Raw genomic sequence first — 21,622 nt, 5'->3', positions numbered from 1 at the left:
TTGCTGCTACTTGATTTTATACTTAATGAGTGCTGTTAGTAAATGTTGCATGTTTTATGTTGAAACACTATCTCAATTTTGCGGGTTTACAATTGCAACAATAACTTGAAAAAGATTGAACAGTAAAAACAGGTTTCCCAAGAGCTTAACTAGAAAAAAAAGTCTTGCGACGCTCAATCGTTTTCATTTCTTTGCCCCCCAAACACACATTTTTAAGTTAAGTTAGGCACCCATAGCAGGAGCTGAAACACAATTTCTACCAGGTGGCTGGCTTCCCCAGTGTGATGGGAGCTATAGACCAGGAGTTCCCAACTTTACCTGAGGCCCACCTGTTCAGCTCCATTAGGCACTGTGGCCCACTATTAGCACTCCTTGGGAAAATGTGTGTCAAATTAAAAACAATTTATATGTTTAAACCTGTAACATTATAAATAAACCTAATCTAAACTGACTTTATTCATTTGAATAAATATTGTGAAAGGTGGAAATCACATAGAATATAAAATTTGAAACACTTTAATTTTAGTAAATAAAATTAATTGCAAAAACTAAACTTTCGTTTTTATCAAACCTTTAAATTAGGTACCTTTTTTATAAATTAAAATTTTAGAAATGCACTTACTTTTCTTGGTCATCAAACAAGAAGTGCACTTGTCTTATTGTTCCCATTCATAAATACCTGCACGTGAATCACTTGTGAATATAACCAGTACAACGTGCACAAAAACATAACTCTTAAAATCTTAATTTCTGAACACTGTATAACTAAAACGTACAGCCCTTACCTCTTACGCTGAACTATCTCTTCTTTTGTGTTTCGTTCTTTCCTTGTTTTATATTTTCCATTTCACAACAAACACCAAAACAACCTTTAATTTTGTTCTTTGATAATTTGTTGATACTTAAATCGCGAAATGGTTATTTTTGTTGGTCACTGACTGAATCCTGAGGTGTAATTTTATAGGCAATGCAAGCTTGAATCTTATATTTCATACCATACATACTGTGGGATAAGCAATACTTCTCAGCTACATACTACTGTACCAACACAGTGGCCCTGTTGAAATCAAAAGATTTCAAAGAAAACTATACTAGTAGGACATCTACCTCGGAAAGGAAATTGATCTACCAAAAATATTAAAAATACCTCAAGACGGTAGGCTATATGTAAATGACCAGTTGCTGTACTAAATAGAATACTATAGATACTATTTGTGTACTGTAACTAACAAAGATAACTTACTGAGTGCTGTTTTGTTTGTACTGATACATTTTTAATGAAATACATTTAAAAAGAAATGTCTGCTTACTAGCGAGCAAGATCATAAGATAAACTTGTAGTAGGGCCTACTGCCATGAAACAAAAGCACCAATTAGTAAATGTTGTTGTTTTTTTCTTCATTCTGAGATATTCTGAAATAACCCTCCAGTTGCCCCTTTGCCAAAGTCTTTAGAAGTATCCTTTGGCATTTTTCAAGTTTTGTTTTTCGTGCTCTGTTTTTAGATACTGTACCCAGGTAGGAAAGATTAATCGATCTTTTTTCTGTTTGTTTGTTTAATCGATCAAAGCCCACGGGTATGATTAAGCAGTGAATCATTAATCAATTAAAACCCCTACTTTTAAGTTTACTTTCTATTTGTAGACAATAATATTTAGATAAGTCATATTGGTGGGGCAATACTAATGATTATCTTTGATACAGTAAAAAAGGAACATAACAAGAAACTGAAAGGAAGGACAAAAGGAAGGAAGTTGAACTTGTCTTTCGAGTTGGTCTCCAAAGTGTCTAAGTGAAAAAAGGGAATGTAGCCACTGAAGCGATTCAAACTGTAAAGACAAATTATACTAACAAAAATTATTCATGTTTTTTCTTGGTGTCACCATCTGAAGTTATCAAATAGTTTTCCATCTTATAGAAACCTGCTAACACATGTCTTTTTGTTGCAGTAGTTCCACATGGCATCTCAACAACCACAGACACTCCTGACTCTGAATTCCAGTGCAGTGTCAGATCTTAAAGAAGGCATTAACTTTTTAAGGAACAAGGAAGATGGCAAAAAATATATTATCTACAAAAGCATGGATGTCATGCGGGCATGCAAAAACCAGTGCAAACATCAAGGTGGTCTGTTCGTTAAAGACATAGAGGATTTAGATGAAAGGCAAGGACATATTGCACAGTCTTTGTGCAGATGTATAATTTTGATATTGTGTAATTAAAGAAACTACAAAATGATAAAGCAAAAGGCTAGCCCACAATAGTAGTACAGTATTTCATGTTACATTTCGTTACATTTTTAAATTTTTGTCAGTTTTTCGTTAAGTATATGGTAAACTACAAAGAAGTGTGTAATTCATTTTTCAGCAAGTTTCTTTCAACTTTATGATGCAAAATGTATTAATTCTGTAAGGTGATTCATAACTGTATGTCTCTCTTTCATTTAAGCCACTTTGATATATCAAAATGATGTGTAGTGATCTGGGAGGCTGGATATAATCTTTAATATTAACACTGCACCATGTTCTCTTTCTGTTTAACAGCACAGTGCGTTGTACAAAACATAACTGGAAGCTGAATGTCTCCACAATGAAATATGTAAACCCACCAGACAGCTTCCAACAGGATGAACTTGGTATACTAGTGGTGTTGTTTGTTTATATAGGGGTTGATTCCCTGCTGCTGTAAAATGCTGTAAAGAAATCTATCTGTAGCTTATCCTGATTTGGTATAATCTGGTTGGATCATCCCTTAGTGTTCAGATAAGAAAGTAGCTGAGCCAGTTAGAAGACTATATAACCTTTTGCAAGCAAGAAGTAATAGTAAATAGAGGGCTTTCACCAGAGAAGAAATATGTACAATATGAAGTAGCCTTCTACATTACAAACTAGAAAGGCAACAAGTAAGATACTTTTTCTTATTAAATGCATACTTTTAGCAGTATAGGAGGGATAGGAGGAGCCAGCTGAATAAGGGACTTTCTGTTTAATCCTGTGAATTCATACAAAATAAATACTCCGCTTTTAAGTTTAACTGTATTTCTGTGTTGGATCAATCAGCTTTTTTTTTTTTTTTTTAATTATCAAAACTTAAATCTGTGCATTTATTGCAAACAGAATTCAGTTTTTAAAGATTGATTAAAACATACCAACCTCGTCATATGCACCAAAGTGCTTATCTTGAAAAATAAGATGTATACAGTATAATTTCAGGTTACCTTGGTACATAAATTAACAAAACTCAATTTAGCATTGATTTAACCTCATAACCTGTCTGGTGTAGTCCTTGAACCTGATGAAAATGGAGGGCTCCAGCTGTTGGAGCTCAACCCACCTGACCCTTGGCAAGTTGACCCGAGAACACCTGAGGAACTGGAACCTGGAGAGGTGCTGGTAAGGGTAGTTTAACGATACATGGTAACCTTTGGTGTGTCCAATTGTTTGCATCTCACCATTATATTTTTAAACATATTGCTGACTCTTGTAATTTTTAAATCGAACATGACCCATCATAAATGAACTGGGCAACATATTTCTCAACATTTCCACTGGAAATTGTTTTCTAAGGATCACAGTGTATCCAGATCACGCTCCCACCTGCAACAACGCAGGTTTTTCTTTTCCCTTACAATAGGTTACTCATTTCAATCAGAGCACCAGCATTGTTGCAGGAGGGAGTGTGATGAACATTCCTGGTGAAAGTTTTATGTAAACATTGCATTGTTCAGTAACCCTATGTGGGTGATTGTATTAAGGTTTTTTTTAAACCTTAAATCAGGGCGCTACCAGTGGCGGGTGTGGTTTAGGTGAGCTGAAACCACCCCAAATTTTACTTTAGCCAGCCTTGTAGCTCCTGCCACTGAAACATTTTAAAGGGCTCTCTCAACTTTCTGAATCATCGATGTGACTTAAAGTTGTGTAAGCCTTTTCGGAAACTTAATGTGGGTTTCAACAATCGAAAACCATTCCATGTATCTTCTTCAACAAGGCGACTTTAATCAGGAACCAACAATAGAGTACAGACATTCAACATGAACTCAGGACTGTGCGCTTGCTGTGTGAGCACTGACAATACAGTACAGACATTCAACATGAACTCAGGACTGTGCGCTTGCTGTGTGAGCACCGACAATACAGTACAGACATTCAACATGAACTCAGGACTGTGCGCTTGCTGTGTGAGCACTGACAATACAGTACAGACATTCAACATGAACTCAGGACTGTGCGCTTGCTGTGTGAGCACCGACAATACAGTACAGACATTCAACATGAACTCAGGACTGTGCGCTTGCTGTGTGAGCACTGACAATACAGTACAGACATTCAACATGAACTCAGGACTGTGCGCTTGCCGTGTGAGCACCGACAATACAGTACAGACATTCAACATGAACTCAGGACTGTGCGCTTGCCGTGTGAGCACCGACAATACAGTACAGACATTCATCATGAGCTCAGGACTGGACACTTGCTGTGTGAGCACTGACAATACAGTACAGACATTCAACATGAACTCAGGACTGGACACTTGCTGTGTGAGCACTGACAATACAGTACAGACATTCAACATGAACTCAGGACTGGACACTTGCTGTGTGAGCACCAACAACAAGCTACTTGCTTTCAGGGGAACTGCGTTGCTACTAAACATTCCCTCCAGGAAATGCTATCTCACAAATTCTTGTGTTGACTCCATTTCAGTACAGTCAAAAGTTCCTATTAGTTTCTATTTAAAAACACACATTTAGCAACTCTTATTGGTTTACTTTTAAACATTATATTTAGTTTAACTTTCAGTTGGTAACTATCAATGTTATTTAAAGTTTGTAGTTCTGCCCCTTGTTTAAACATTTAAATATAACCTGTAAACGTTAGTTGTTTGTCCACTTCGTGAATGCTTCTTTTATTACAGTTTAACGGGCAGTGCAAATTCACTGAAAGTGCAACTAAAATGTCTTAAAAGGTGGACGTAAGAAACAAAATACAATAATCCCTCGTGTTTCCAGCCGTCACATAACCTAACTGCTCACAGTACTAATGCAAAATGGCTACAGGAATGCGAGTTGTGCCTATACTTGTATTTTTTTTTTTGTAAACCTATGCATTTTGCTACTGTGTAAATTTCAAAACACTAATGCAAATTTAACAGGAGCGGCTCTAAGAAAGGTTAAGAGTATCAGAACAGTTAGATTTACCAAACACTTTGGGGTAATCCAACAGGGTTTATAGAGGCTTAAACCTAGACTGAACTGCAGCAGGCCAATAGCTTTAATCATGATTACCATTGATCTTTCAGATAACCTATATGGCTCATGCATGCATGAAGCTTGACCTGGGCTCTAAAACAATGGTGTTTGATCCATGGCTCACAGGCCCTGCTTTTGCACGAGGCTGGTGGCTGCTTCATGAGCCTCCTTCAGACTGGCTGGAAACCATCTGCAGTGCTGATTTGATATATATAAGCCACATGCACTCTGACCACCTCAGGTATTTTTAATTACATCTAACGCAAAGATGGCAACAATATACAGTATACATTCACTTTTGGTGATGTATATTCCTCTTTACACCATCTGCTACACAAATTAGAAACAATACCAAACAGTACAGGTGGTAAGCTGCAAACAAACTATTTTAAACATAAATTCACTCTACACTCCCAACACACAATTACAGGGTTTTTTGTTTTTTGTTTTTTCAGTTAGATTAATTAGGAACATTGGAAACCTGGTCTAAGTTATCAAATGGTTCCACATTTGTCCAAAGATTTTTCTTTAGGAAAACATTTTCAGAGACCTACAGAATCTAACATGAAAATCTCTGCTTGACCACAATGGCACTTTTAGAAGAAAATTAGGTTTGTAATGCTTATAAACATAACATAACGTTACATTAGATTTTTTGTTCTACACCATTTAATGATAATCATAAAATGTAACAAATGATAAGAAACTATAATTAAGGTTAGTGCATGTGTTACACTAAGTATAGTTGATTTGTTTATATTATTCTTTCAGTTATCCAACATTAAAGAAAATTGCTGAGAAACAACCCAATAAACCAATATATGTTGGAGATACCTCAAGGCCGGTATTTTGGTACCTAGACAGAAGTGGAGTGAAATTAACCAACATTAATGTGGTTCCTTTTGAAATCTGGCAAGAGGTATGTTACTAACCCCCCGAAACTCTCAATTATGATTAACCCTTATATTGCCAATCCTGTCTTATATGTGACGCATGTTTGTAGATTTTATAATGCAAAGTGTGTAGTCGTGGTTTTCTGAGGACTAGGTCTGGGTTCAGACCAGGAGGTGGGTATGGCTAAAACCAGTTATGACTGGCTGAACTATTAAATGCTTTTTCATGGAACTTTGCAAGGACTTTATTGTTAATTCGCCTTCTGGGAATATAAGACACAGCAACCTATGTTTTCATGGTACTAAAACCTGAAATGTGTTACTGATATCAATGGCAGGGAATCAAAAAAGAATGCATTGGGTCCCAACAATAGAAGAAATGTTTTCTTAAAATCTTTAGATGTGCCTTTGTCTCTATGTACAGCAGAAGTGAAAGACAATGACAAACTAGTGCAACACGATTCTCCCAAGATTGTCCCTATGTTTTGTATACATTCATTTTTGTGCAGACAATCAGTTTGAAAAACAAGCCCATCCCTGTTCCTATTCTAGGTCGATGCCAACTTAAGATTTATGATACTAATGGATGGGATACATCCGGAAATGGACACTTGCATTATTGTGGAATATAAAGGTAAATACAAACATTTATATGCATTAAAAAAACATGTAGCATCTAGCCATCCATTTCATCACAGATTTGCATTGTTGTCTTCTTTAAATATAGCAAGTGGCTTCAATAATAGGTTCACAATCCCGCTGCGGCAACACAGCTCACTGTACAAGCAAAGGTGCAGATTTAATGCTTGTTAACATTATCCATGCATTTTCAATACACCTCGTGGTCGGAAAATAAGAAAACTTAAAATAACCTTTAAATATTTTGTGTATTCTATGCAGTTACGAATGTGTATGCTAAATTAATACATCATTTTAAACCCTTTGTCAGCTCAATAAATTGAGTTTTACATGTTATTTAATCTCTAAAATTTACAAGGTTAGTTATCACTCAAATTTAGGGCAAGCGAAGATTTGGGTAATTCTTCTTACCCCCTCGTAAACTGATTAAGCAGATTGATAGAAAAACAAAAATAAAATGCATGCCGCTGGGGAACGTAGCCCTTTAAGTGCCAGGTTGCGTTATATCATGCAGTTAGTATTATATATATATATCTATATATATATATATATATATATATATATATATATTAGATATATAGGACATCGGACATACTGTATCGTAATCATACATAAGGATGAACACTGTAGACTGTTTTGTTTTTTGTAATTAAAATCAAATAAAATACATCGGAATTGTTTCGCTACTAGGTCACAAGATTCTAAATACTGTGGATTGCACCCGTCCAAACGGAGGAAAACTACCCAAAAATGTTGATGTCATGATGAGCGATTTTGCAGGCGGTGCTTCAGGGTTCCCCATGACGTTCAGTGGTGGTAAATACACAGGTATGGCGTTTTGTTGGTTTTGCATGTGTTACACCAGGGAGATTGTTACTAAGATTTCCTCACGGAACAAAACTACTCTTGGAATTGTATCCCGTTTTATTTCATATTGTATACATTTAATGAGCATGCATAATAGAATATATAATAGTATGCACTAAGATCGTCAAAGCAGGCTCGGCCTGGAGATGTTTGGTGACATTTGCATTAAATTTGGCATTCTTTCTTTAAAACTTAAACACAGTAATAAGTCATGCATGCCTCAAAATAACGTGTAGAATGAGAAACTAGAAGAAACAGCATTATATCATTATATCTTCCTGTTGCATTTAATGACATGTATTCACAGAGGAATGGAAGGCTGACTTCATAAAAACAGAACGAAAGAAGCTGCTCAACTACAAAGCCCAGCTGGTGAAAGACTTGCAGCCTAAAGTTTACTGTCCATTTGCAGGTTATTTTGTAGAAGCACACCCATCAGACAGGTAGTCATATACTGTTCATATACAATTGGATTGTGTGGTTATTTGCAATAACTACAATTAACAGCCACATGTACCTGTGTCAGTATCTAAACTGACAGAAATACAGTAGCCAATGCAACAAACTTTCAATTGCATGTTACTTTTTTTGCTAACTGTCAGAAAACATACTTGAGAGCTGAATATAGTTTTTTTTTTTTTTTTTTTTTTTTTTTTTGTATCACAAATAGACATACCGGTCTCAGTTGCTGTAAGTTGCTTTGGCACTTGTACATTTCATTGGGATACACTGTTAAAGAGCTGTCTAGAGTTTAAAGTTATCTAATGTATTGTTGTTGCTGTTTAGATTCACTTTGCATAATGTGGATTTCTTACATCCAAGAAGGACAGAGTTTTGCATTGGCACAGGTTAAGGGTCATGCTCAGATGTACCAGATGGAAGTTAGACATGAATCCTGGAGGGTGCCACAAGGGTGCTTTAAACTTCTGAGCTTAAGTATACTGCTAAACATCTAAGCTTTAAAAAGTCACCAGGGCCTAATCACTGAATTAGAAAATGACATAAAAAAGGGAGTCTTAGAAACAAAAATAATATGTCACGATAACTCTTATTTCACGTTGCCTTCTAGCATTTTGTAAGACTAAGCAAAAATGCTGTACATTATTAATTTTGTACGTGAATCTATAGTTTTGTCTGTAGTATACGTTACCAATTACCCCTGTAGATGAGTCCAGGTTAGAAAAAACATTAAAGTGATTTTTCTTCATTGGTTTTATTTTTAATCACAGGTTTCTTGCTTTTTATTTTTTTTTCCATTCAGCTATATAAAGGAAACAAACCTCAAAAACAACCCTGAAGAACTCAATAAGCTGATTACAAAGACGTCTTTTGTTCGCACATGGACAGCCAAGCCAGGGGCTATTCTTGATTTGGCTAGAATCTTGAAAGACCCGTCAGATAGGTGAGTGTGTCCCTTAATACCATTTACTGCACAGCGCTGATGGACTGCAAACTGACAAAATACATTTGTTCACTTAATGTTCTGGATGTTTTTGTTGTTAATCTTATTTGTATTTGGCGATCAGGCTTGTGATCTATGTGGTATTACACGTTTACCATCTTTACCTTTACAGATGGTTTCAAAGACCACGATTAGCACGGGTCTTGGGCTACTATACCTAAAATAATACGAATTAGTCCAAGATTAGCAATAATCAGAGTGTGTGAAACCAGCCATTAAAAGTTACAGCTTTAAGGTATGTACTTACATTGGCAATCAATTGGTCTCAAAGTTTGTTCCTTGTATTTTTTTAGGGAGTACAAAGCTTAGGATAACTGGAGGTGATGCTAGAGAGTGCGATAGGAGTAAGGACTATATTTGTTTTGATTCTGGGTTTTTTTCGGTTAATTGCAGTGAAGCCATAATTGATCCTCCAGCTGGAACGAAGTTGTACAAAGACAATTGGGAGTTTGATGTTTATGTGAACGAGATCAACAAGGCAATCAGCAATGAGATATTCCAGCATAAAGACTGGATCCATTTCTACTACAACTGGGCAGGATTTCAAGACTACAATCTAGTGATACGGGTAAATAAAACACACTTTATAAAGACTGGGGCATTTAACATTGTTAGAGTCACACATACTTTTCTTGTTGCTCTGAGCACACTCTTAAACTCAGGGGAGACATTTAAGGAGGACAGATATGTTTTGGACTCCTGTAGTGGATTGTTCGTGCACTTTTAATAATCAAGAAAATCACATAGACTCATTTAATTTGAAGTTTTAACAAATCAGAGCAGTAATAGTGCTCCTTCTGTTTAGTAAATGCTTAATAATGGATCGAGTGGTTGCAAACCACTTTTGATCCCTACTAATAGGCAATCTGTGTGTTTCCAGTTCCTTTACAGGTTTAACAGTTTTAATGCTTCAACACAGTAATACAGGTATGGTTATCACATACCCAGCCCTTAGGCTAGACATGCAAAGCGCTAAAGCACCAACCGCTAAATCCTAAAACATCCGTGTGTGTGTGTGTGTGAGTGTGTGTGTGTGTATATATATATATATATATATATATATATATATATATATATATATATATATATATATATATATATATATATATATATATATATGTATATGTGTGTGTGTGTGTGTTAAATCTAATAGTCTCATATTAACTGTACCATGCTTGGACTAAGCCTGACCTCTCTCCTTGGATTTAAAACTGCTGACGACCAACGAATCCCGCGTCAACTGCCAAAACTTATTTTTTCATGCCCAGCACAGCCTTGCTACGAGTTGGTAAAGAAGAGGTCACAAAATTAGTTATTTTCCTTCAGTAGGTCCACTGTGTACTAAAGTTATTAAATACAGTTTACACTTTATTGTCTTCTATTCAAACACAACACTATTATAACCTCTGTTATAATAAAACATTTACACTTATATTCTGTTTGAGTTATTCTAGAATACCTGTGTTTAGCTTAAAGACTACTTTCAGATCAAGCTTACTTCTTTAAATAAGAGACTTGACTTTGAATCCATTAATCTACAGCCTTGTTAATATTGAGAAATACAGCAGCATTATTAAGACTTCTGTCGTTATTATTATTTTTATTACACTAAAGCCCCAAACATACAAAAACAATACTTTTGTATTATGATGTATATGGATTTGACGCTCACAGTGAAGTAATTTTAAGAGCATCTAAAACACTTTGAAATATGCCTAGATACCTAGGTTGAAGCTTCAGGAGTGGTCTGACATCATGACCTGGGCTCATTTTCCTTGAGATGACCCCATATATTTAATGTCATCTACATTCAGACTCTACAAAGATGTGGTTTCATTTTAGTATTAGTCTACTGAATCCAATGTACTGACTGTTGCATCCCTATTGATTTAACTAGTGTCTTCTTTTTAGTAACAGTGAAATAGACTATCCTGAACATTAATACCACTGATTTGTGCCATCTCATGATAAAAACATTCAAATCTTTTTTTTTTTCTTTTTTCAATACAAAAAAAGATTTAAGGAGGTGTCTCCAAGGTACAGTATGAGAAAAGTTTTCCATAATAGTCAGAAATGACAGAAATATGTTTATAGCCAACATTGTATCTTCAGTCATCCATGCCACAATCAGGGATTCTACAGTAGAAAAGGTCATATTACTTTTTCAAAGTTTACATGTAATAGTGAAAAATTCCATAACAGCTAAATAATGTCTTGTAAATCGGACCAATAAGTAAAACCGTTTGTCAAGGATCAAAAACTTTAGACTTGCCCTTACATTTATTTGAAACTTGATCATCATAATGTGTCTTTTTCATGCTTAGATGATTGAAACAGATGATGATTTCAGCCCTCTACATAGTGGCTTTGACTACTTGGTTGACTTCCTAGACCTCTCGTTCCCCAATGAAAGACCTGCGAGAGATCACTCCTATCTCGAGGTAAGCTTTAGGTCTGGTGTTAAATGAAAGCTTCCTCTGATACCCAAATGTGTAAATTAGATTTATAGAAAGATTTGTGTTCCAAATTCATAAACTAACACATGCAAGCACGCATGCACACAAACCCACACGCACACACACACACACACACACACACACACACACACAGTCTCCAGGCCTGCTCAGCTTGTCCAATAGGATTCTGGCCTTAGTCTTGTATGTCCCAGCTGTATACACACATACAGTGCATAGTATTCTAATTAGTATCAACTGCATTGTTTAGGTTCACGTGCTTTACTAAGCATTACCTCCAGCCTCTGCAAATGGCAGCTGAGACCAACCCTGCTGCTTCTGCTCTCCCTGCTTCTGAGCTACCACAGCATTACACTGAGCTTTCATCAGCTCACTCAATATGGGCATATCTTGCCCAAACACAACTTCATATTGCAAACTTTCTACAACTCCCACTGTCATAATATACTGCTGCTGCAGTTAAATAACCCTCTGCAGCTGCATAGGAGCGTTGATCACCATGTACACACCTAATATTTAGCTTTGGCTTGCTTATGGCCCCGCTGTCAATTAAATCTGTCAGGAGACAGAAGGGGCCCACTGCAGTGAAAAGTTTAAATGAAATCACCAGAAACCTTGACAGCTATGTCCCAATTGTGTATTGTTAGGATATTTTCATATTGTATAGTCATATATGTTGAACCATTTGTAGGTCCCACATATCTATATGTGACTGATCCTTTTACTGAGTACACAGAATCTGCAGTGAATGAATGGCAATGAATGAATGATGAGGATTGCAGTTGCAGATGATTTATGAACTGTGAGGGCACTCATGGCCCGATCACTGTGGAGGGCACTCAGGGCCTGAGTGAAAGATAAATTTGGCCCGTCGCTGGGTGGGTGCCCGACAGCTACATGTGCAAGGCTGGCTGGAAAAACACGAACAGTTACATGCATCCCAGTGCCACAGATAGGAAGAGGCTATGGGCCACCTCCCTCCAAAAAGATGAGGCTGCCAAACCATGAATGAATAATAATAATTAACACGCTCCACAGAGGAACCCTGCCACCTATCCCCCAAATATTGAATTTAATGTAAATCTGCAGCTGTGACAAAGCCTGTCCACTAGACTTAAAAGTTAATCAAATCCTTTATCTTAGATAAAGAATCGCGTTGGAGTCATGCGACAAACTGTAATAAATGGTTTGCTGTGGGATGATCTTTACATCGGTTTCCAGAACAGACTCTTCCGTGATCCTGACATATACCACCATCAGTAAGTGTAATACAACATTCATATACAGATTAATAGAAGAGAATATTATACTACTAGTGAGCTTTTAATATCTGCTGTGACGTTATATACAGTGTCGACCTGTTGTCACATCCGCTCCAATTCTTGGATTGGTTCCTGTACAGAAACAGGTGACCTCACATGATTAAAAAAGACAAATAAATATCTGTGAATGTGTATAAGACATAGTTTATAAAACAGTCACATTATAATAAAGGGATAACCCATGTCAATTTGTAAGTGTGATACTTCAAAAGTTAGAAAATTAGTTGGCCCCATGCAGACGTAAGATAGAGAGGGTTTGATGCCATTGGGTTAACTGTTAAGCATTATCACATTTTATATATTGGTGTTATGGTGCTTGTTTGTGTAACTTCCGCTTAAAACTTGGCACTCTCCTTGTATGCCACTTCTCAACTGTCTTGCTAGATGTCTTACTGCTATTTTTTCTTCTTGGTTCTTCTTGATTTTTCATAACTGCAGGTCCTTCGGTGAGTCTCAAATTAAATTTTCATTTTGCACCTCAGATATGTATTGATAATGCATTCACTATTTAAAAAATATTTGTTCGTTTTTGGACTTTTATTATTATTATTATTATTATTATTATTATTATTATTATTATTATTATTATTGTTGTTGTTGTTGTTCAATCTGCAGGTTTTGGAACCATTTCCAAATGAAATTGCCACTGACCCCACCTGACTGGGATTCCTATCTGCAGAGTCATGTGAGACAGGGCTGTATCCTACAGTAGAGCACCGTTAGATTATACAAGTCCATGAAAGCTAGTTTGAACCAGTCCCCTGAAAGTATGACAGTTACTTTAATCTGTCTCTCACAAACTTCTGGCATTGCAACTTTACGTATCACACACGTGTGTGTGTGTGTGTGTGTGTGTGTGTGTAAGACTTGCAGATGAAAAATGCTACCATTTATACATTTTGAAAAATGTCATTGAAAAATGTCAAGGACCCATCTTCCAGCAGACCATAATATTAGGGAAAATGTACACTGTATGTACAGGTGTACTTTCTTTGTTATAATTAGTTGTAAACAATTTGACTTTCTGTAGTTTCTCAAAAATGCTGATAAAGGTAAGTGTATTTAGCCATGATGAGGAAGTAGATTTAGCTTTTTCATAGTCAAACTCATTTGTTTATGAAGAAATCACTCAGGAACTGCAGAGGATTCAATTATCTGCAACAAACAGTATAGAGACAAAAACAGACCAGACTTAAAGAAAGCCATTATGATTTCAACTTTTATTTTAACTTGGAAGACATCAAATTATTAAAAACAGTATACAATTAAGGATATATTCTATTTTTATTGTGTTGTATCAAGTGATATACAAAATAATGGGGTCATATTGATAAAGTGTCATATTATTAAATTGTATTAAGTTGAAAATAATGCTGCTTTATAATTTTGAAAAGAGAGTGTTTTAACCACATTGAACATTCTATAATAGCTCAAGGTGCAATTCTTCTAACTCTTTCAGTCCTGAATTATTTTTGTCAAAATGAAGATATAGAATTCAGAAAGGAAGTCCTTTATTGAGTACATATATAATTTCCGACAGCATATGGTAAATGTGGTGGGAAAATTACTCTTTGCTTTCTGTTTACTTTTTTTATGTTTAAGGTGTCAATACGATAAGTAGAAAAAAGTTATCAAGTAATATGTGTTTTGCTTTTATAAGTATTAAAAATTGTATATAGAAATAAAATAAAAATATGTATTTTTGGTTTCAGCAGAGAAGACTTGTGGGGAGCTAAAGGACCAACTTCCCATAGCAACTGACTTAACAAATTAGTCACCAATAGAAGAAGATGGTAAACAGGACACAAGATAAACCACAAGTCTTGTCTGGCTGTCTGCAGGGGACACTGGTTATTGTTTTATGGAAAACTCAATAAAGCTGTCCTTCATTTGTTTTGCAAGAACATTTCCTCTTTTTTTTTTTGTTTAAGCACTTTGCGCTGTTGGGCCCGTTGAGAGGCTGCGTTGTCCCTGGCTACGCTGGTGCATGACGTGGGGTAGTCTGTGGTGTGGTAGAGCCTGTGGGAGGGCTTAGGTCCCCCCGTCTCGCTGTAGCGATTCATTGTGCCCTCAGCAGAGCCTGAAGCTATTGAGCAGAGGGGTCCCCACTTCGACTCAACGGTGCCAGGGGGAAGGCTGGCAACGACCCCGTCCTGGTGTCTAGTTGCCCGCCTGTGTAGTGCAGGAAGTCCAGGCCTGGAATGCAGGGGTCCTGTACAGCTGCTACCCAGATGGGGTGGTGTACTGTCACTTCAATAGCCAGGTTCCCCTTCCCTTGCATTGACGCTAGCTCTCCAGATACAGTATGCAATAGCACAGTGGTGAGTTCTAGCCTGATCCCGACAGGGAGCACGTCGGGGCTGACGAGAGTCTCAGTTGAGCCAGTGTCCACTAGAGCAGTGCACGGGACCCCCTCAATCCTGATGGGGATGTGGCAGAAGTCCCCTGCGGTGGTCCTCCCCAGCATTACAGCTGGCTTGTCCTGTCTGCGGTCCGTGGTTTCCGTGGAGAGTGACACCCTGCTCTCCCGGCTGCATGGGATTCAAAACTGACTCTTAATTACTGACCAAAATAAAATGAATAATCAGCGAATCCCTGTTCAGGCCGGAGTTCACACCAAAATAATATAACTATCTCCTCACTGCCTACTCTTTCACTCGCTTTTTCTGTTTTTCATTTGCGTCTACTTTCTCTGTTCTCAGACACTCTGTCGGTTCTTCATTTCTGCTTGTTAGGGTAGTCCCTCTCTTTCAGCCTCACACTCTGTCCCTGACTATTCACGTCAACCGCTCCAGTCTATCTGCTCGCATTCTCCCAATTGAGGCTCGCCCCCACCCCCCACTTACAGCCTTGGGAGAGGGTCCGCTCACCACTCGCACACAGTAAAGACGTGCCCCATGCTTTTACAATACACAAGACATAATAAACAAGACAGACAAGACAAGCACAATGTTCAGGACGATGCCGTCGCCAGGGTCGTTACAGTATCTTGAGGAATTGAAAAAATGACATCATTTTTAAAAATACACAGCGATTCTGAGAAAAGATAATTGGTTTGCCTGTCTTAAAAACATGCAGGAGCTCGTATTCATTTACTCGTGTCATCTGATTCCCCAAAAACCAAGTTTGTTATAAATCGGAGATGGTTGAGTGATTTGAAACGGAATGACCCCAAGATCTAATTTGGCAAAGTTATTATAAATAATACTAAATAGCCTGCACTGTATTTATCATGTTACCATTTACTTGTGTGCCATTTTAAAATGTTTCTGTCACCATTTAAAGCCGGACTAACGCACCTGGTGGAGAAGCTACAGAGTATGGAGGGATTTATTATTTAAAAAGGAGGGAATCAGAACTAGAAGAAAATGTATGCAAAGAAAAAAAAACATCCAATTAAAAATGGTAATAATAGCTAGATACAAAAAAAATAAACTAAATATCCCAATCACTGATTGTGTGCAGCCAGTCCTTCAAAATTCGTGGAAGAAAAAGAAAGCAAGCCCACAATTCAGATCTTATGCGTTGCTGTCCTCAAAGGAAAAAAAATAATAATAATAAAGAACTGTGCAACGAGCCCACATTGCACTGGAGCCTGCTACAGGAATGATCTCTGAGTAGGAGAGCAGCGTTAGTTATCTGTGTTCTATCTATCAGCTTCCGTAGCACGTCTGCCTATCTGCTACTTCCCCATCGCTACTTGATAAAAAAAGGACTGATTTGCATTAGTAAAATTAGAGTACAACAGGCTGTGTGTTACCATTCAAAACCTGTAATTTGAAGCCTACTGGCAGAGAACGTTTTTTCCACCTGCAAAAAACTGGTGGTGGGGGGGGGTACTTTGTTGCGTACTTTATATTTTAAGATGTGTTCAGAGTAGGCTCAAACATCAGATTGTGCAGTTGATAAATATTTTTACAGTGGCTAATTAAAAATCCATTTAACAAAAAGTATTTAGGAAAGTAAACTTTTGCAAATGATTGATTTGCCAAGAAGAGAAAGTCAATTTTTTTTTGTCAAATTCACCGGGAAAGAACAAGCTACCTCTAGAGGGAAGCATTACCTCAATCTACCACTAGAGGGAAGCATTACCTCAATCTGTGCCTATCTGTCAAGACACTAAAATGATATCAGAATAAGGGTTTTGTTAGTATAACCATCTAATAAAATAAACAATGCAGTAACCTTATTATTCTATTGATTTATCTGTATTATCTGTTGATCATATTGTATGACCTTTTCATATACCACAGTTTGATGTAAATGATGGGGTATGTTCATGTGATCTAGAACAGTGATAGATCTTAATACCATTGCAATTAAAACAGAAAAAAACACTCCCTAGTTTATGCATTGTAACTGAATGAAATATGCCAAAGAAACCAAGTTACATCATAATGAGGTATTAGTTGTCATGGATTCAGTGGTGACAAGTATTTAAGATCTAGATTGATTGAATACATACATTATAAGTTAATTTGATATCAATCGTTTGTAATTCTTTTTATTACATCCATTCAAGCACAACAATAAAACACCACAGAAATTTAAAAAAAGAATAGAAATAAAGACCAGCTTTATTTTGTCTCTTCACACAATCCGCTCACAGTGGCTTACACTTTTTGTATGTATTCCAGTGCTTTAAGAGGTGTCACGTCACAGCACGTTTCTATGTGGTTCAAATGAACTACAAATGATGACAAATTGTTTCTGCATTATTTTTGGAGGGGGGGACCAAGCAACATGCAGTTCTTTTTTGAGTCACTATCCTGCTTTATACAGTATAAACTTGTGAAACCAAGTCAAGTAGACAAACATACTGTGCCTTCATCAGTTGAGCGTTACATTGATGAAAGCAGAAACCAGAGTCTTTGATATTAGAATTGAAAGTTATGGATGCATATCCTATTTGTTAATCCTGTAATTGTGTCTTTGATATTAGAATTGGAAGTTATGGATGCATATCCTATTTGTTAATCCTGTAATTGTGTCTCTGTTTAGTACAATATTAAATCCTTACTTCTTGGCATAAAGATACGCCAGTCAAAATACTCCCCTGCACTGCTGAAAATCACAACAATAATATAAATCACACAATTGTATATGTAATAATGTACAGTGTTTGCCAATGTGATAAATCAAGAGGGTTAATTGAACTTTTAACTACACATTAATGAAGGCCATTTATAAAAGTATGTGTGTTTAAGTAAGCAGTTGACAAACGCTTCTTCACAGCTGAAGACAATTTTCAGTGTTTTATTTGGCTCCTAAAATGTATTAAAGGATATCGTATGATTCATTTTGTCGCAGTAAGATGAGCTCAGGTACATCCTGAGCCACGTGAATGTAGCACTAAACTATTTTTTTTTTTTTTTATGTAAATTTAAATATACACTGTGACTCTAAGTAATAAGTAAAACGAGTTTATTCTCATGTCTGTAATGAGTGTTTCTGTATTGTTTACAGTTCATGAAGACAATCTCAGGTCAGTAAGAACTCCAGTCCAGTACTGTTGTTTGAAGGCCAAATATTAATACATTTTAAATCTATTATTGTTTCAAATCTAGAAAGTGGTTGTTTTGGTAATGACATTGGTTTTTAAAATTACGTTTTTTTTTTTCAGTAGATATATATATATATTTACACCGGCAGGACTGATCACCCTTGTCTTGATTTTATTTTATGTACAGAAATGTTGTGTTTACTCAGAATGACTTATCTGACAAATGTGTACTTAAAAGCACAGGCACATTTGGGAATGCTTTTCTCAATCAAAGCTGATTGTTTTAAGTTGTCACTCCTTGTAAATGTATAATAAAATAATGAAATGATCATTTTATAGAAATATAAACTTGATTATTTTTGGTTTTGAAACAATGCAGTTTTTTAATCCATTTATCTCCACGGAGATAATTAGTAAATATTCCCCAAAATGCTAATGCGAAATTAAAGAATCTTGATTCACTTGAAAACAGTTTAGTCTTCGTTTGAAAAATACGAGGTGCAAACGAAAAGCATTTACAGTGTGAGAGAGTATTTGAAGTGTTATCAATCTACACAGTTGTGTTATGGAGTTTAATATAAATAACGAGAAGAACTTGAACATATAACCCCCCCACCCCCAACTCCCCTTGGGAAAAGGATGTCAATTTCCTTTTGCAATATGTTTGAAGCATTTGAAACAAATGATAAAGAAAAAGATTTCAAACATTAAATATCTGTACATTATGAATACAGGAGAAAGAAAATACCTCATGCACGTGTGACACTACAAAAACATTTTGAACAATTTCAGATTGTGCGTCGGGTGCACTTGTGTGCCATTCATTTCACTTTTTTTGTTGTTGTGTTTATTTTTTTGTTGTTGTGTTTGTATAACATTTAGTCTGTGGTAGTTATATATGTACTGGCAGGATTAAATAGCACCAACATGTTTATAAATTTACCAACAGTAACACAACCAAAACCAATCAGTGCGAGTAACACCAACGAAAGAACAGTCCAACAGTCTGTTTTATTACGAAGCACACTATGAAACAGGAGTGTGTAGTCATCTTATAAGGGCCTTAACAACTGCTGCATGGTTACTCAGTATAATTCCATATAGTGCTGCAGCAGAACAGCAGGCAGTCGGAAAGAAACAAAAAAAAAAAGGCTTTCAGAGAGAAGGAAAGCTGGCTCTGTTATATCCACCACTGTAGTCGTATGTCGCCTGTGGAAGGGAGCAGTCTGTAAAGAAATGGGGGAAAGCAGGCAAACTTGGGGCATTTTCCTCCAGCGTCGATGCCATGGTAGAATCAGAGTTACAATATTGTGAGGGCTGTACCGGTACTGGGACTGCTCTCATGTTGTCGTTTAAGTTGCAGTTTCCTGCCTTTTTACCCAGACTGCTGCACGTGCTCCAAGGATCTGTGTACAGAAACCCCCCTACCAGATGATGAGGTTCATATGAGCCATGCTCCATAGTAAGGTCCTGGTGGATTCTAATGGGCGTGCCCTGAAAAATGTCTTGATCAGAGACCATGTTGCTGTAATCTGGCCCCAGGAGTTCGAAAAACTCTGCCGCTTCGGGGTTACCTCGTTCCAGGTCCTTTAGGGTCATGCCCGAGGTGGAGGTCACTTTGGAGGTATTGGCAGGCTCAGTGAAGAAAGAAGGAGGCAGGTTCCTATGCCGGAGGGGAAGCTTTTTACCCTTTTCTCCCCTGAGCTCCTTTGCAGAGTCGAAAAGGGCAGCCAGGCTCTTGGTCTGTAGATTGGACTGGGCTCCGTCTCTTTTTGGGGGAGGTTTGCACTGGAAGCTGTGGGTGGAAGTGGACGACGGCGAGGCTTGTCTCTTAATAGACTCCTGGCTGGCACTCCCTGGTGCGATGATGCCTGTGCACCTCTTGATTTGCTTCTGCAAGTACTTTCTGTGGTTGACCTTCCTTTTGGACTTGACCGGCTTGTCCAGAGCCAGCTTAATGTTGCTTGAAGCAGAGTCAATAAAGCTCAAAAGATCCCTGGTGGTCTCCTTGAAGTCTCCTTCACACTCCATCTCACCCAAGGCCAGAAGGGCCCCGTCGTAACTTTTGTCCATTTCATAGTCCATGACAGAGCCTGGGAAGCAAAAATGCATGAAGTGGGGGTTCATGATGGCAGCCTGGACAGCCATTTCCTTGGATCCCAATAATGATTTTCACTTACAAAACTGACAGACTCAATTTTAAATAAACATCTTAAAGTTTCATGCTCCAGGGTGGTTTGCAAACCCTTGGTCTAACTGTCTGTGGTGCAGCTCCTGAGCACTCCCTCCAGCTAAAGTCTAAATGACAGTGTGAGGGAGGCTCTTAGATCTTTAAGTGGGTTGGCAGAATGATGTCATGACATCAAAAAGGAGGAGGAGCCTGCAAGTCCCTCTAATTTAACTCTTTGCTTTCAGTTGACCACCTGCCACTAAGGAGTATTTGTTTGTTAAAGCGTCCTGCTGTTTCATACAGAGTAGATGTTAGGCAGGCATGGGGTTTAAAGAAAAAATCTCTATTGTTCTATGAAGCAATTAAACTAGGTTTAATATAAGTGCACCTGATAAACTTTTTACTTTGATGGTTTACTCGATTTTATAAATATTTCATTTGAATCTGGTCCTCTAAAATATACAAAAACACTATTGTATGTAGGGTATTGCAAGCTGCTAAAGCAAGGGAACTTTTAGCTAGGTCAGTTTAAGAAATGGCCAAGAAAAATTAGAATAAAGTACAAAGGCAACAAATCAAAATGCTGGTTATTTTGGTCAATATCTTCAATAGACTATTTTCATCAGCCTGTGTTATTATACATATATATACCAGCTCGGTAACTAGTGCATTTCCCACAAATGTGTGTTCATTTTTTAAAACATTTTATTTATATGTAAATGTGTGTTCCTGTTTCCAACTTCTGAAGTTACCATCTCAACAGCAGTTGCTAGAACAGGCACCAGTAATTGTTATACCAGTCTAAGGTAATATTGGTACCATTGCTGATGCAGTAAAAAGTTAGATTTTTTTACATCTGCAATTCTAAAACAATTCCCAAATGTTAAAGTTTGCCTCCCCCTTTAACAAAGCTTAAATCAGCTCTGTTGTCAGTTAGTGCCTAAATGTTGCAACCGAACTAAATAAAATCCATTTAGAAGTGTGGGAATTAATAGTTCTATACATACTCTCTTGAGTTCTTTGAATCAGGCAGCTCTGTAATATA

At 37.0% G+C, this 21,622-nt stretch overlaps 2 protein-coding genes across 2 annotated transcripts; one reads left to right on the top strand and one right to left on the bottom strand.

The window, feature by feature from the left end:
- The first annotated feature begins 1,886 nt into the window (after positions 1-1,886).
- On the top strand, positions 1,887-16,658 carry cmah (cytidine monophospho-N-acetylneuraminic acid hydroxylase). Its single transcript, XM_041259615.1, has 13 exons — positions 1,887-2,163; positions 2,543-2,634; positions 3,282-3,391; positions 5,298-5,488; positions 6,019-6,166; positions 6,693-6,774; positions 7,470-7,607; positions 7,954-8,089; positions 8,908-9,048; positions 9,502-9,676; positions 11,433-11,549; positions 12,726-12,841; positions 13,520-16,658. The coding sequence occupies exons 1-13, from the start codon at positions 1,958-1,960 to the stop codon at positions 13,614-13,616; spliced, it is 1,749 nt and encodes a 582-aa protein (XP_041115549.1). The 5' UTR covers positions 1,887-1,957; the 3' UTR covers positions 13,617-16,658.
- A 734-nt stretch (positions 16,659-17,392) lies between these two features.
- LOC121320371 (protein FAM181B) lies at positions 17,393-21,616 on the bottom strand. Its single transcript, XM_041258630.1, has one exon. The coding sequence runs from the start codon at positions 20,553-20,555 to the stop codon at positions 19,563-19,565; it is 993 nt and encodes a 330-aa protein (XP_041114564.1). The 5' UTR covers positions 20,556-21,616; the 3' UTR covers positions 17,393-19,562.
- Positions 21,617-21,622: the final 6 nt, after the last annotated feature.

The sequence above is a fragment of the Polyodon spathula genome, chromosome 9 (genome assembly GCF_017654505.1).
Source record: "Polyodon spathula isolate WHYD16114869_AA chromosome 9, ASM1765450v1, whole genome shotgun sequence".
NCBI lineage: Eukaryota > Metazoa > Chordata > Actinopteri > Acipenseriformes > Polyodontidae > Polyodon > Polyodon spathula.
Note: the sequence above shows the minus strand (reverse complement) of the source record. Positions and strands in the feature narration are given on the sequence as shown.